The 16,860-nt window shown below is 43.8% G+C and overlaps 1 protein-coding gene across 5 annotated transcripts in view; it reads right to left on the bottom strand.

Annotated features, from left to right (window-relative positions):
• The window catches only part of Jcad (junctional cadherin 5 associated), an 84,735-nt gene that overhangs the window by 17,711 nt on the left and 50,164 nt on the right, over nt 1-16,860 (bottom strand). For 3 of the 5 annotated variants that reach the window (XM_074056156.1, XM_074056157.1, XM_074056155.1), the window contains exon 2: nt 12,298-12,637. The exons of the other annotated variants lie outside the window; for them this stretch is intronic. In XM_074056156.1, coding sequence (XP_073912257.1) covers nt 12,298-12,578 — 281 coding nt within the window. In that variant the 5' untranslated portion in view covers nt 12,579-12,637. The remainder of the gene's footprint in view (nt 1-12,297; nt 12,638-16,860) is intronic. 5 annotated transcript variants of the gene reach the window in all.

Genomic DNA, 16,860 nt, shown 5'->3' with positions numbered 1-16,860 from the left:
GGGATTACTTTGCTGCACATTAGATTTTCCTTAGGAGCCTTTACAAAAATACACATGCTGGAATTATAGGTGTGAAATACTGTGCCACGGTGTTCTAACACATTTTGAGAAATGCTACTGTCCACACTTAATAAAGGTCAAAGATTATTTACAATAAACTCTTAGAAAACGAATGAGTAGATCGTGGGACATATCGTCAAGTTACCTTAGATAAGCCATTCCCATTTATAATCCGACCTCATAAGTAGAGGATAGCTGGTCTTGCTGGACCATCTTACCCCGACTTACAATTATTTTTTCCTTATTAGATTAGTAAAAATAACATTATTTAATTAGCATTTCTTTGATTACTGGCAAGGTCAGATTTTTCGTGTTCTTAAGTGTCATATACCACATTTTGTGGTTTCAAATTATTTCTACATCCCAGAGCCAAGCACGGTGGTACAGTCCTATAATCCTAGCACTTAGGAGGTTGAAGAGGAGGACTATAAGTTCAAGGATAGAATGAGCTACATAGAGAGTCTTGGCTGATCTTGCTACATAGTGACACAGTCTCAAAAACAAATATTTCTACAACACAGACCACTTTTCAGCTGGAAATACAGCACAGCAATGACAGTGAGGGCTGCATGGAAGGGCAGGGAATGAACTAGGCTGAAAGGGAACCATTCCCAACACACAGGTGAAGACAGCTGGTCTGAAGGAGCCCCTAGTAAAAAATTGTATCATTACTGTTCTTATTTTGCAGCTACTTCTTTGCCTTCAAAGGCAAGGGTAGATTCCAAATCACTTGGTAAGCAGCCACTTAGTGCCAAGCTTAGTTATGGGTAGAAATATTTTAAATCATTTTGAGGTAAAGCTTGTGCCACCGAGCAGCCTCAGTGCCCCTGTGCTTACTACTCACATCCGTGCAGGTGGTCAACACTGGGCATGGGAGCAGGTCACAATCTCTTTGTAGCCATCAAAGTCGGGTTTTCAACACTTTGAGTTTTGAATGGTTGGCAGAACACTGATTAGCTGGGTTCTACAAGGACTTATCATTTTGGAAGCCATTACCACTAGCTGTTTTGCAGACCTATCTGCCCAGGTGAGTGAGCCAGCCTTGCAGCTTTGGAAGCTGTGGCCCTTCCCTTAGGGACCCTGCATGACTGAGTGTGTGAAGAGACATGTAGAAGATGATCAATCCACTTGTAAGTGCTCAGTACCTCCTGGCTGTCAGGTATCAGACTCCACACAAAGTTCAAGGACAACAATATTTGCAAGTTAACAGGATACTGCAATTGTCATACACTCAACTGGGAGAAGCAAAAGGAATCCCAGGGAAGTGTGTGGTTGATTTCTTGCATCAGAAATGATCCATTTCCTTACCTCTGTTCTTAAGCTGACAACAAGCAGGCTTTATATACCACAGGTCTTTATTTAGCACCCTTCTTATCCCTCATTTGTAAAAGCATTTTCTGGAGTGCCCAACCTTATGGAGTAAGTGGCATTGTGGCTCTAGCTCACTTTATCCACTGATGCTCCCTCATTTCATGGTGAGTGTGTATTGTGCTTAGAGATGTGACTGAAATCCTAAGGTGCTATTGGTGCATATATGTGCCATGAAGATGGATAAAACAATGTAATTAGGGCAAGAATATAAACAGACTGTGACTTCCTACAGACATAATGTGGTTGGTTTTCTGTTCCACACAAAAATGTTATCGCCTTCACTTTGCCAAAAGTAGTTAAAATGGCTAAGCATTCTGGGTTTAGCTTACTATTTTCATAATATACCAAAGTCCCAATTTAAGGAAAATACAAATCGTTTGGGAAATTTGAAATAATCTATTTGAAAACATAGTCCATATGACATAGAACACTACAAAGCAATTATTTAACAAATATCTATTTTGTACCTAATCTAAGCCAGGCCCTGACAGGCATAAGTGGACCCCTGTATGGTAAGAGTCGTGGTAAATGTCTCTTTCATACAAGTTATCCCATGCAGCTCTTCTACTAGCTTTGATACATGGTGTCCCTTGCAATATAAAATGCTACGCTACCTCAGCACCTGCCTGGCAAGTTGAAGGCCCTAAGTACAAACCCCAGCACTACCAAAAAAAAAAGAAAAGCTACAGATTTATATGTAGAAAACATTAACAACAAGACTCCTCACATAAACACACTGAGTACATTGATGCAGGATGGGGAAAGATAAGGCAGCAAAGTGGAAGGTGAGAGGCTACATCAACTGTGTTACAGGTTCAGTGGGACTAGCAGGGTCTTTATACAGAATTCCCTGGAGAGTAGGATGGAGATAAGGCAGGAGCTAGACTTGCTAACAGCTCTGTATGTGATAACAAGTGATGAGGCCAACAAAATAACTAACAAAGAAACTTCCTCAAAAATATTTAGAATAAGAAAGAACATGTGAAAAACGTGTCGAAGGGAAATTAGCAAATCTACTCACTAAATGGGGTAAGTAAGAGAAAAATTAGGAGGAATTTCTGTTAGTTCACATGACTCATTTTCAACCAAAGATAAAATACTGTCTTTTGTATTTACTGTATTATTTTATTTTTGCAAGTGAATATTGGGAAGGTCCTTGCACATTCTAGGCAAACATTCTACCACTGAGCTATTCATAGCCCCACTCTTTTTAAAATGTAAAGGTCTCATACTTAAAATGGCAATATTTGAGATGACTTTAACCAGTGTTTCACACTCTCTAAGACTATCCTCTCAGTAGATAAGGTATACCTGGGCATGCTACAGGCTAGAACTGTGCCCAGCAGCCTAGGGCCCAGGATAAATGCACGATTTAATAAGAAATTGAGCAGAGACTTGTTGCTGCCAGATTGAATGGAAGAAGGGGGAAAGTGGTCCTCTGTGGGAAGTGAAACATAGGCATTGCAGTTAGCCCTCCTTCCTCCGTGAACCAAATCTTGAACCTGGTCCTCCTGTGGGCAGCCCAAGTTAGGTCAGTCATCCTTCAATGTGGAGGTCAGGGAGGAGGTGGGGAGGTCCCACTAGTCATGCATTTCCTGGTCCCCATATCTGCAATCCCCTCCTTCACACTGTGATGGCGTTCATACTATGGACCAGCAGGTGACTGCACATTTTGCCTCAACCTATTCTGTAAAAAGCTGCCCTCCTTCCAGAAGGGTCAGTCATTCATAAATAACTGGACAAGCTGAGCATAACAGTAGCATTTGAGGCACTGCACACTTGTCCCAGGAGCAGCTTTCTTCTGTCCCCTGCCATGGCAGAAGGCATTGTGGGCATCTCTTTAGAGTGACTCAAATTCACCAGCCTCAGTGTTAAGTGCTTAACAAGCTCCTCTGATTGGGTCAACCAGAAGCCTGCAATTCCATTTCTCGGCAGGCCCAAAACATTAGGGCTATTCAATATATAATCCTGTGCAAATAACACTCTGACACAGGAGAGCAAACAGGCTAATTTTGGAAAAGGGAAATAAGAGGTCAGAAAAAGATTAAGACTGAAGTGTAAAGGTTAGCATGAATTAAAGATCAGTCAGACAGGATAGAGCTGCTCAGAAAACATAGTGGAGCAGTATCACCATTCAGCCAGCGCACTTGGAACAAGAATGGTAGGTTGCACTGGGACAGTTATAACTAGAGAATCCACAAATGTCTGCGCAGACTGCTAATACTGTTATGCCTGCTTTCTCTAATGTCACAATAAATGACTGCAGATGACAAATAGTGTACCTGCAGACTATTTCAGGATGCTATTTCTTGTTTTTCTTTTTTTAGATACACAAACTTAATAATGGGTCTGGAAGAAAAAGCAAAATATGTTTTTGGACATTTAAAAGATGCACAGTTTAGACACCTGGATGAGGGGCATAGGAAACTAACGTAAAGGCACAAAGGTTGTCATTGTGCCCAGTGGTAACTAAGTGGGGTATATCTTGGAAAAACAACTGCTGATAGTACCCAAAGAACAGTTACTTAACATCACAGGTCTGGATGCCTGAGCATGGCTCTAGGCTCTACAAAGATGAGCTCAGAATGGGAAAAGAGGCATTTGGAAGCCATCCCTGCAGCAGTACCAACTTGCTATGACACAGAGCCATAATGTTTTAAAAACATTTTTAAAAAACTGATGGCAGGAAATGAACCTGAATCGCTCCTTTGTGGGTGCCAACAGTTTCATGCATCATCTTTGTGCCAGGGCTGTCACAGACTTTTGATTTTGTAATGTCTAGTAAAGACCATTTGGATGTGCAAGGTGAACCACAGACTGCATTCATGAGGCATGACCTCAGGGACAGGTGTTAGGAATTGCTGCTTGCTTTTTTTATCAATTAGTGAATTTACTGTGGGTGCTGCTATGAAAGATTGAACATCTTAGAAACTGTGATGATAATTCTAATATTACAGGACAACATCTCTAATCTGAAAATCCAAAATGCTCCAGAGTCTGAAGCTTTTGGAGCAAACTTTGGATTTTTGGATTCAGGGCATGCAGCCAGTAAAGCCTAAGCAAATATTCCTCCTACCCACACCCCTACCCCCAACCCCACCACCAGCTCCAACCAAAAAAAAAAAAAAATTCTGAAATCTGAAACTCCGCTGGTCCCAAGAATTTTGGATAAGAGATACTCAACCTTTTTTGAATGTAATAAAATCATGGACTAGGAAAACCACTCACTGAAGGAGGACTTCTTTTCCTTCTTCCCTTTTCAATGCTGGGGATGGAACCCAGGGCCTTGGGCATATGCTAGTCAAGCTCTCTACCACTGAGCCACAACCCCAGCCCTGAAGCAGGTACATCTGAAGCTCTCATTCACAGGGATCACCTGATAGATGTACTCACAGAGAACAAGAAAAGAGAAGCAGTAGAGAGGGTAGGAATGCAAATGAAAGAAGGAACCAAGATCTGCATGGAAGGAAAAGAAAAATAACAATATGGAGATGTGGTGGGTGGGATGTGTTGGATGGATGTCACTGGCTGTGCACTGCACTGTACTCAGTGGAGAATGCTAGACACCAACAGGGAAGAGTGCAGCAACATTGTGGGAGTGTGAGAGCCTCTGCCCTGGTGCAGGATTAAATGCCAACACCACACTTTCTGACCATGTGCCTTCTGTGACATCCTAACCTCTCTTCCTCTGATGCCTCACGTGTATGGAGGAGATAGAAATAATCCTGCTTTTTGGAGTTTGTTGGGAGGAAGTAAATGAGATAATATACTTAAAGCATTTACCAAAGCATCTAACACATTCAAACTTGTTTTTTTTAAATTTTTTTAGCTACTGTTGCTATTATTCGCTCAACTGCAATAAGGTCTCAGTGGACAGGTAATGCTGAACCTTTTTTCTTGCATTTTGGGGAAGGAGGTGCAGGTGAGCACATGGGAAAGAGAAGAGTTGTTGTACTGATGTGATGATTATTTGAGATTAGCATTGTTTTTTCCTAAATTTTAATTCATAGGAAGTGATGATCCTATTGACTGTCATAACAAGATGCTGCTCCTCCCAGGCATGGCTGGTCTCTAAGAAAGAAGCTGCACCCTTTCCCTCAATGACAATGAAAAACAGACCAATATTTGGTTTGTTAAAAACAAAACAGGAAGAGCAAGCTCCCATCCATTTGTTCTCATGTAAATCTAAAAAGTAGTCAGACCATTTTTAATAAGGATGTAACAGATTCTTACCAAGATAAACTATTTTTACTAGCATAGTCCATTCAGTGCCAACTGTAGACATTAAAAAAACCCACTCTAGCTTCTCACTTCCTCTCACATTTCTACCTCCACCCTCACTTCCAGTTATCACTCACTGAGTCGACAAGTATTTATGGAGTGTTCTCTGTGCCTCTGACCTGCTATTCTTTGGAAGCTAAGCTCAGAGTACGAAGGAGTGGGGAAGGCAGACACTAGGATGCATATACCAGAGAGCTTGAGAGGCACTGAAGAAGACCCTTGTACTCTTTCTTGTCACCACACCTAAGGGAAGACACCTAATGAGCCTGTGACCCCACAGCTGGTACATGGCAGCACATCAATGAGATTTCCAGGTTAGACTCTTCCTTCTTCGTCAAGAACTCAGATATCATCTTAGAAGCACAGCAACAGGACCTAAAGACTCACTTGGGTTGCATGAAGCTTGTGTCTCCCATTCTTACCATCTGCCATCTCTTGCACAGGTATTTCCCAGCTCCCCAAACTCACCCAGTTCTCTAGCTAAAGAACATCCCCATGGACAAGGCTCCTTTTGGTGATGTCATGGCTGCCAAGACATATGCAGTCTCAGCTGCGTTGCTGCTGCAGTCTTCCCCTAACTCTGGAAATACTTTCTCATTGCTGTGTTTTTCCCGCATCCTGTTGGGAAAAGTCGGTTGGTGATGGCAAAGCCATATGACAGCATGTGCCAGAGGATGAGGACCCAGACACTTCTGGAAGGTTTTGCTGCTTCTGAATAAGAACAAAGTGCCCCAGAGAAAAGGCATCCACAAAGATGGGTAAACGGAAGGCCTGACTCTAAGTGAGCTCAGGAGCATGCCAGCTCAAGAATCCACACTTCAGGGAAGAAGCCAAGACAGCAATCCTGACACTTAAGCTAAAAGACAAATAGTGTGTGTTGGTTTGTAATTTTGTAAAGAGAAAGAGATACAAAGAAACAGATGTTAAACTTGAAGCATTCCTTTTTTTTGGAAAACCATTCTAAGCAGGATATGATTTGAAAGAAGCTTAAAAATCCCCTGAAAATGGACTGTTTACCATATCCAGTAGCACCATCTAGAATGGATGTTTACTGATCTGATAAAAACCTCCCAAGATGAGGGCCCCAAGCCACCACATCAGAGACTCTCCCAGTTTGCTAAGTCTCTAATTAGTCACCATGGCCGCTGATGGCAGAGGTAATTACAAGTTATTCTCATGGTTAACTAACAGACTTTTTCTTTTTTTTTTTTTTTTACCAGAATTCCTGGGGCTAAGCAGAGAGAAGCCTGTTATGGTGTGACTTTGAGATTTAAACCTCGGCTATGTCAAATTATTTTACAGCTTCCTCTGATTATACTATTTTACAGGAAACACACTAAGGAAACCGTGAATGCCTGATAACAGTCTTCACATATTTTAATGGGCACTAAGTGTTATGCAGATATGGTTGTCTGCACTAGAAGCACATAGTTTTCTCTATGTACAGACAATACACAGCTTTCCCCTCATCCACGTTTCCCTTAATCTCAATTCGTGTACATGCATGTGTATACGTGCATGCATGCATGTGGACAGCAAGCTTTGGACATGGCCTGTGGGTTTCTTCTGTACCATGTAAGTGACTTTCATGCAATACCTGCTAGCACTTTCATTGGCACATTGTGTTGACAGAGTGCTCAGGGGTAGGTTAGCATCCACATCAGCTCTCCATGAGGGAAGTGACTTAAACAGAGGAACGGCCACATCGTCAGAGTTGTTCCATTATTGGTTCCATGGCCTGGAAACTCTCCTCATCCAAAGTCTTCAATGTGGGTAAGACTCCAGCATCACGTCTGGTCTTCCCTTCTTTCCATGAGTGTAGGAGAGCGCACTCCTCCACCAAGGTTGAAGCACCCACCCATTGTCAACCCATCCACTCTTTTCAAAACTATAAATGGACAGAACAGGTGGTAGTAGCAGTGGGACAATAAAGAATAAAAGTCACCCAAGCCTAAGGTTCTAGAAGGCAGCCATTGTAAAGGGAGGACTGTCTAGCAGAGGAGAAGCACAGGAACAGAGATCCAGATAGCAGACAAGGAGAGTCTGAGGTGAATGAATCCACCCCCACCTAAGACTGTCTAGAGAGACAGCAACTGCCACACCCGATGGGGACCCAGCTTTGTTACTCCCATGTCTGTGGTCCAGCTCTCTTGTTGCACTTCCTGCCCAAGGATGGTCTCTCCTTACAACAAGTCCTGCATTCTTATTCATGTGGATCCAATTCTGGCATGCAGAGAATCCACAAAGAAAGAAAACTTTTCCACTCAGAACCACACACTCTGCCAAAAGTTCTTCTGGGCCAATGGCTGTGTCCTTCTCCTCCCTTGTTCCCTGCTTGTCCTGTAGTGTTGATATGTAAGGTGAAGCCATTGACCCTGTACCTTGCCTGCCCAGCCAAGAGGCCAATACTTTTCCCCTCATATGGGACCATTCCCAGCTAGCCTCACAAGGTCACTGGAACAACTTTTCTACCGCTGGTCCCAGGTAAGCCAGGCATTCTGAAATACATGGCAGGTATACAAACACCTAGACATCAGAGGACCAGGACTGAGTCAGCAAATTTATTTAACTAATTGGTTACTAATTGAAAAAACTGCAACAGGAATTAGCCAAGTCAGAGACATGTTATCAGTTTTCAGAAAGCTGACAATCCTGGAGGCCCAGGGAAAGTACTGGAAGAATTAATGGGAATGAGTGATTTCCATGGAAGGAACCCAAAGAAGTGGGACAGATGAAGTGAAGTTTCCAGTAGGAGGCAGATTGGAGAGGAAGTGGGAGCACAAGGTGACCCCATGTGACTAGAACTCTGGTAACAGGAAGGGCCTCAGGAAAGGCGGGTTGGTGGGGTTTGAGGAAGGTGGCCTGTAGAGCATGCTAGAGCAGGGTCCTCAGTATGGGCAACAAAGCCAGGGCAGGCCCCTAGGAGAGGGTCACACCATTAGGGGTTAGAGCCCACCTTCTGTACTTTCCAGCCATAAGAAGGAGGGTCCCACACATTAACATGTAGCTGTGGAAAATGAGTTTTCTCTACTCATTAATTTGAATAGGCTGTGTACAAAAGAGCATTGACCTTTGGTTCCTGTCTTTACCATGAGAGCATGACAGCTGTTTAGCAATTTGGCACATTCTTTACCTCTCTGCATATCAGAACCATCACTCTTCTTCCATCTTGGATGTCAGTATCACTTGAACTGGCAACAAAGCTCAGAGTATAGCATTCTCAGCAAGTGAAGAAACAGGTAAGCAGCACGTTTGGCAATCAAGTTAAAAAGCCCGTGGCTGACATTCCAGTCAAGCCCTAAGTCATGGACAACACTACCTTGCATTTTAAGCAGTCCTTAACAAGGGCCACAGACAAGCAAAACCATATATATTACCTAATGTGGGTATGGAACCATGCATTCCTTCTACAGCTCCCCAGACAGGAAAGGACACAGCCATGCCTGCCAGGGGAGGGTAGAGGACAAGAAAGTGATAAGAGAGTCCATCACGGGGCCGCTGAAGAGGAGCTCATAGAATTGAGGACCCTTTCAAACTGAACTTGGCCTCATACAGGAAGAATGGCCAGGCCTGGTATTGCGGGTAGCAATCACTGGCATCAGGCAGCCCAGAGTTTGTAGCTAAGCTGGGTTCCCTTTCATGTCAATCTGAATGGCCCTGGATAAGCCACTAACATTCTTGGGGACTTACATTTTTCAGCTATAAAACACTATTACAATAGAACTGTGTCTCCACAAACTGCCAGAATTAAACAAGATCTCTCTCTGTAACCTTCTAAACCACCTTAATCTCTACCTTTGCTAGGGTGCTAGTGGGATGCTGAGGACCTGCCCTAGGTGTAGGGACCCACTCCAGGTCAGACCTCAACCCACCAGGGAGCCAGCATTAGAGAAGCCTATGACTCTTCCCAGTCCCCAGATGGCTTAGAGTTGGACAGGGCTATCCTGGGCCCCATGTGCCCCCTAGACCTGGAAACCAGCCCAACAGAGGTCACTGTGTAGGACAGGACGGGCAGCAAGACCACAGCTGTGCTTGTCAAGTGACCAAAGGCTGGGAGCTGGCAGAGCACATTCATTCCAGATCCAGAATTCACATTAGCCATCATGTGGCTAGTTTGTCTTTCTTTCTTTTTATTTTTTTTTAAACATTGTTTAAGCTGTTAACTTTTGACACCTATTTACTTCCTCCCAAAGTACTTTTGATTAAGGGAAATATTTCCCCTCCATACCTACTTTTCCATAAACTTTGCCTCCTATTTTCAGTCTGTGTTGGCTACTAAATAAAGAAAATGCCTTTCATGTCAACCTAGGAAGACTTGCAGCTGTGTAAGACGCAAGTCTCAAGGCTATGGGCACTGGCCTGGATTTTTGCATTTATGTGTGATTTTTTCTTTCTGCCCTATAAGGGAACGTGCAATCCAAAAGCTGCTATCCATCTCCAGAGTTAGTCAGTAAACTTCAGAAACACAGAGAGTCGGCTGGGCCTATTGAGAACTCAGTCCACTTGCAGAAAAATGTCCCAGTGCCACACTTAGTCACTCATCTGAACATCTTATTCATGACAGAAAGAATGACTGTTTGCATATCCGACTGTGCCCACCCACCTACAGGCTAGGCAGGAGGTTGATGCTTCTAAGGAACCTGCTACCACACAGAAAGAAAAGTCCTGAGCAAGCTGTGGGTGAGATTGGGAGCCATATTGCCCACATGGAATTCTAAAGGGAATTCTACTGCCTCCCATTCTGAAACCTCACTCTGATCTGATCCTTCAAGTCTGAGGACAACCCCACATAACCTACACAACCCATTTGCAGAGACTCCAGGCCACTGATTTTACCTCATTAGGAACTGGGTCTTCTGATTCTCTCTCTCTCCCTCTCCTCCCCACCCCAATGGTGGGGATTGAATCCAAGGTCTTGTGCATGCTAGGCAAGCATTCTACTACTTGAGCTATACTTATAACCCTTTTGTTTTTGAGACAGGGTTTTGTTGCATTTTTGGCTGGGCTGGCCTCAAACTTTAACCCTTCTGCCTCCCAAGAAGCTGGGACTTTAGGTATGTACTACAACATCTAGCAGTTGTATGGTCTCAAAGTTGTCACAATGCTAAGAAGAATACATCACAATCCATTAGCACATATTAAGTAACTGCTGTGTGCACAGTATCGTAATAAGCTCTATAAGCAATACAAAAGAAACAGGAGACAAGATACAACCTTGGGACCTTGTCATCCAAGTTACACTATAGAGATATACTCAGCACAAACTAGAAAGAGCAGAAGTTAAGAAGAAATCAAGCTCAAGTTTGTCTGGTGGCAATTAAGGTTGTCTTTACCCTCAGTCAACTTGTCCAAAAGAGCCCTCTTCCAAAAATTCATGGTGGACATGTTTTCCAGGGAACCAGGGTGATAAGAGTTAAGCCCAAGAAATAGTAGACAGAAGTGTGAGTTTTGAAGACAAGGTTAGTAAAGAGCATCTTCTACTCGTTCATATTCTGCATTTCCCTCCTGAACCTGGTCCCATCAGTGAAACTCTGCTTTGGTAACATCAACCTGGTTTTACCACACTGGGAAAGAAAAGATTCTCCTTCCTTTGCTTCTGCCCAGCCAAGGTTTTGAAAGCTCTGACCATCCTAACAAAATCCCTCCCAAGTTTGTTTGAAAGCTGTCAACCAAGAAGGAAGATGCTTTCTCTGGGAAGGAGACCTGTGACCATCAGCCTTAATTCCCCACCCTTTCTGTTTGTTTGTTCCTCTTAAAGACAGACCCTGCTTCCCTGTGAAGGTTCCGTTATCTCTTTCTGGCTTCTTATACCCTGCTACATCACGTGCTCGGCACTCTTAGTCTCCAGACTCTACCTGGTCCCAACACAACATTAGAGACAAAAACACGTTTTATGCAAGGACAACTGAGGTTTCCTTCCACTGAAACTTCTTGGAAGGGAGTTCCATGGCTCCCCTCCCATGCTGGCCCTGTGGCAAGCTGCTGCAACTCCCTCTTCAATAACCACCCTGCCCACTTGGCCAACCTGCCCTCTTTTTCTGTCCTAAGAAAACATCCATAGGTGTGCTGTGTTTTGGTGCTATATCCACACTAGGTCAGCATGTGTGCAATGGCAAGGCAGGTTAGAGAAGAATGGAATTATATGAATGGTCAAAAGGGGCAGGGCACATAACCCTTTTTAACTCTCTGAAACCTACAAGATACTGAAATGTGTTAGTAGAAAACCCATCAGCACTATGAATGTGTGGCTGGACATAAGAGAGCTTTACAAAGCTCTAAAATGCCTTCTATGGGAGTGCTGGGCACGTTAGAGGGCAGAAGAGAGGCAGAGCATCACAATGCAGTGCTCAGTGTGATAGTATCTGCTTACTCACTACTGTTTAGTGAAGGCCTACTATGGCCAAGTCCCAGCTATGTGCTACAGGAATACCTTAAATACGGCAAAGGACAGAGGTGTTCTTGTCTTTCAGCTCTCTCTCTCTCCCTGGTCCAAGCCAAATATAGGGTTGAAAGAGTTTACTTACGTCTAAGCCAAGACCAAACTCCTAAGTCAAAGAGAAATGGAGGGTCAACACGGAAGCTTACCCAGCCTCAGCAGTTTTAGAAGCAGAAGCACTTTGGCGCTCCCCGTGGCCTCTCGGCGTGCTGCGGCTGCTCTCTGAGTCACTCACAAGTCCCTTCCCCAGGGATGTACAATTGTGAGCAAAGGCTGTAGGGTCATCCTCATATCCGTTCAGCAGACCATGGCCCGCTTGGGGCCTTGTCCCAGTTTGCTGGCACCCCTCGGGATTATCCTTGCGTGGTCTTGAGAGGTCTCGTGAGGGTTTGTATCCATGAGAAATCAGGAGATCTTCCACGCTGTACATGATGTGCTGGCGTCATCAAAGCTCCCCAGCTGGAACCATTGTGGTGGTGGGACCCATCACTGTGGGAGCAACAGAGAACTCCATTTGTGGCCAGACCTCCCTGAAGAACCTCAGTTCCCTTTATCTAAACCAAACCAGACCTAGCAAAGTGCCTATGTGGAAAGCCCAGCCATATGGTTCAAGCCACCTGAAACAAGGTATCCAGGGAAGAATTGACACAGCACTGACTCCACATGGCATGGTGGCATGTCTGCAGCTTGTACCCTGGTGACTGCCTCTTGCAGAAGAGGCAGAAATGGTGGATAAGCCATGAAATGATCACCACTGCCCACCGGCCTCTTCCCCATTCATCTAAAACCAGCAGGCCCAATGGGTAAGGACAAAATAAACAGACATGCAAGCTGCAATTACAACTTTGTGTTTCTAAAAGGAGCAATTCTTGGTGTCCAGCTTAATCTTACTATACATCCCTGCTTCCTTCTGTATAGACCTTATGCTCTGAAGGGACAGAACAAGCTCTTTAATCAACACAGAGCCACAATACACCTCAGCAGAAGCAATTGGAGAAGCCACTGCAGGGACAGCACCAAGGTGGTAAACCAGCAACCAGAAATAGATAGGAAGTCTTTGGGCTCAAAATGAGAAAACAACCAACGTGCAATCAATAAAACACATCCGACCTGTGATGTGATCTAAGAGTTCCTTTTAGTATATTACTATTGCAATTATTGTTGTTATTATTAGGTGTTTTGAGACAGTCTCTGTACAAAGCCCTGGAGCCATCCTCTTGCCTCTCTCTGCCTCTGCAGTGCTGGGATTCTGGCATGTATCACCTGGCCCAGTAGCACCTGAAGCTTGAAAGAATGGAATTTCTCCTGGATGACTTTTAGGGAGAAGTTCTGCATCTCTCAGCCAAGAGTGTCCACACTCAAATATCGCCCTGGACCTTCATTACAGCTTGCCCCAATGTAAATTCCCAAGGGCAAGAGGACCAAGAAAGAAAAAGGATCCAAGACAGGAGTTTAGGAGGTGCAAGACAGGAGGGCCACAGCGCAGCTTCCCATCCATGTGTAAGAGGCAGAACTGCCCCCACCTTGACCTCCAGAAAGGCTGGCCATATCCCTGGCCTGGGCAAGAAGCACATAAAGAGCCCACCCAGCCCCATTCTGTGGTGGATGGAAACAGAGTTGCTGTGATCACCAGGAACAATGGCCAGGAAACACCTGCTGGCTGTAGGTGTAGGGAAGACCTACTGCACTTCCCGTCAGGAAGAATTCTCCCTGGGTTACACACAGTCCTTCTGACCCTGCATGTCCTCATTCTCTGTCACCTACTAGAAAACAGAACCAAGACAATCCCTGTGGTCAGGGGAGGATGACACCTTGAAGGCCTATGACATTCCATCATATCCCTGATTTTATGGAAGGCTGACAAGTTCTGACAGTTACTGTACTCAGAGAAATCTCCACAGCAACTCTACCTTCCTGACACTCCTAGTGGATGACTTTCAGAGAATCGTGACTTGGCTCATTCACCCAGAAAGAAAAGGAAGGATCAGAGAAGCAAGCATTGTTCCCATTCACCTAAGCAAGTCACTGGGCTAGGGACTCCAGAGGAAAGAGATCACATTACCAACTCAGGGATGTGGGAATGCAGGCTTAGGCTATGAGGACAGGGTCTTGCTGCGTTCAGTGCCACATCCCCAGCATCTAGCAGATGGTATGCTCTCAATGAAAACTTGCAGGGTCAATACACAAATGGGAGAAAGGTTCTGAAGAATAATTAGCAGTTCACTACATAAGCTGCATGTGTCCATATATGAGACGGCTACTTGGCACTCAAATAGACTGTGGGTATAATGACCTGGGAGTAAAGAAATTGCACAGAAATAAAATCCTGGTGGCCTAGACCAGAGTTCCCAGACCCACTGGCCTGTGCCTGAGCCATAGCTGGCTGTACTGCAGTCTGTCAGAGTGGTAAAGAAATCACCTTCACAACACACATCATCCTACTGGGGTTAGGTAAGTTGGTCCAATGTGCCTATGTGTTTGCAATTATATTTAGAAAACCTTAAATGGCAATGATAACCCACAAAAGCCACAAACACATTTCAGAAAAGATGAACCTTGTAAAAGCCTTAGAGGGCTGAGGTAAAGTGTTCTGACTACTGGCGACCCTATCTGTTTTCCCCTCTCAGAGTCCAGCTGCCTATGGGGAGCAGGTGTAGAGTGCACAGGGTTCCACTCATGGATCAATCTGGGCAAAAACATCAGAGGTGAAGGGCTGACCCAGGAGCCCCACCAACAACCTGAATGGCCTCACCATCACCCAAATTCACGAAAGCTTACACATTTCACCTTCTCCATCCCAACTCAGAGCCCAGGCTTCTGCCTCTTTTCTGCACCCACACTAAGCAAGCATTAACCTCTCCCTTCACTGATTTCTGAACAGTGTGTTATTTCTAATCTCTGCCATACCACTTGCTTCTTTAGCAACCTTATCTACTTTAAATGGAATGGGCTTCTCTAAGAGATGGCAGGCTCCCACCACAAACACATTAATCACATCAATCATGGTGGCCACCAGGAGGGATCAAGAGGTCTAATGAGAGCACTTGGCACTCAAGGTGTTCAAAGTTCCTTTCCAATTCCAAGATACCAGCATTCTAAAGCAACAGCATTTTAGTTCTGTCATCCATGCACTAACTCACTCAAAGGGTTGCTGTAAAGACTAACACACAACAAAATATGACATAAACCCAAGGTTGTCACCACCATTATCATAACAATTTGCTATCCAACTTGAAAGGTAGGTTTGTAGCTAAAATGGCCCAGGATCAGGTGTGACCCCAGCTCTAGTGTCTGACCCTGTCATAGTATAATCTCTGGAGCAAGTCAATAAACACACCAAGTCTCAGTTTTCTGTTCTGCAAAATGGCAATGTCATTATCTTCCCATCCCCTTGGACTATTTCAAGAGCCCAGTAAGAACATGCAGAAGTGGAAATCACTATGCACACATAACACTATGGACTCTTTGTGCTACAATGGTTCTGATTTGTCTCTGAAGTTTATTGCCTTATGGAAAGATTTCAGAGTAGTCATTCCTTCTCACCATGTAGTTTATACCATGTTCCTTTTGTATCATTTAGTATATTACTATTGATTTCCAAAGTCACGATCACTTTACAACACTCACATACCTTATCTTTCATGAATGTAATATTCAACCTTCACCCAAGTCACTAAAAACAGTAAACATTATTTTATATAGTTCAAAACACTAAAATATATTTCCTGGGTGCCTAGAATTTCAGTGCCAAGCACTGAAATTATAAGTAAGACACATTCTTTGTCCTTGAGGATTTTATTGTCTAGCCATAGAGGCAGTTGGAAAAAAGGCAATTAAAACACAACATATGTACATGCTAGTGATGTGGAAGCCTGACACCTCTCCATAGGGCCAGAGCCCATGACAGGCACAAAGACAGGATGCTGTGGAAGAGATCCTACCTAGTCTCATAGGATGAAGAAGGCCTCCATTACCCAAATTGCCTGTCTCCAGGCGTTACTGAAAAATCACCTTCTCTGGAAGTATGGTTTTCCAGCCAGTTTATTCAAGAAATTTTTCCTTCACTACTTTTATTTTCTTGAATTAAATGCTCATAATGGAACATCTAAGAAGAGCAATCAAGACTGTAAAGGTACCTACATATAATCTCAGGTAAGGAAGAGAATTCTGGTATTCAGGCCACAGCAATAAGACAAATGAGTTCACTTTAAATATCAGTATTAATCCCCATGACTATCAAATATCTTAATATTATTTTCATTCTATGCATATTTAAAAAAATACCATGAGGGCTATGGATGTAGCTTAGTGGTAGAGCACTTGCCTAGCATGCATAAGGTCCTTAGTTCCCTCCCCAGTGCTCACTGCACAAAACACTAAAGCAGAAGAGACATTTATCATAAGAACACTTTACTAGTTCTAGTCTGTCAAGATAAAGGCTGCCCCTGAAGGCAGGGAGTTCTGTATCTAGGAGCTGCTGAAGCTGAAGTTGAGGTAACTGATTTACAAGCCCTTTTGTTTTTACAGCGCCCCACTACAGGTGTGTACACAATCAATCAAAACCTTACAGCAAAACTATTCATCCTTATATCTTGATAGTACTGTAATCTTTTCTATTTCACTGTTTAAAAATGCTGGTCATCGCCCACTAAAGTAATTTCATGACTTGCTAATGAGTCATGACTCTCAGTTTGAGGATCCCCAATGTAGAA

This window comes from Castor canadensis, chromosome 15, assembly GCF_047511655.1.
Source record: "Castor canadensis chromosome 15, mCasCan1.hap1v2, whole genome shotgun sequence".
Lineage (NCBI taxonomy): Eukaryota > Metazoa > Chordata > Mammalia > Rodentia > Castoridae > Castor > Castor canadensis.
This window is presented reverse-complemented; position numbering and strand designations above follow the sequence as displayed.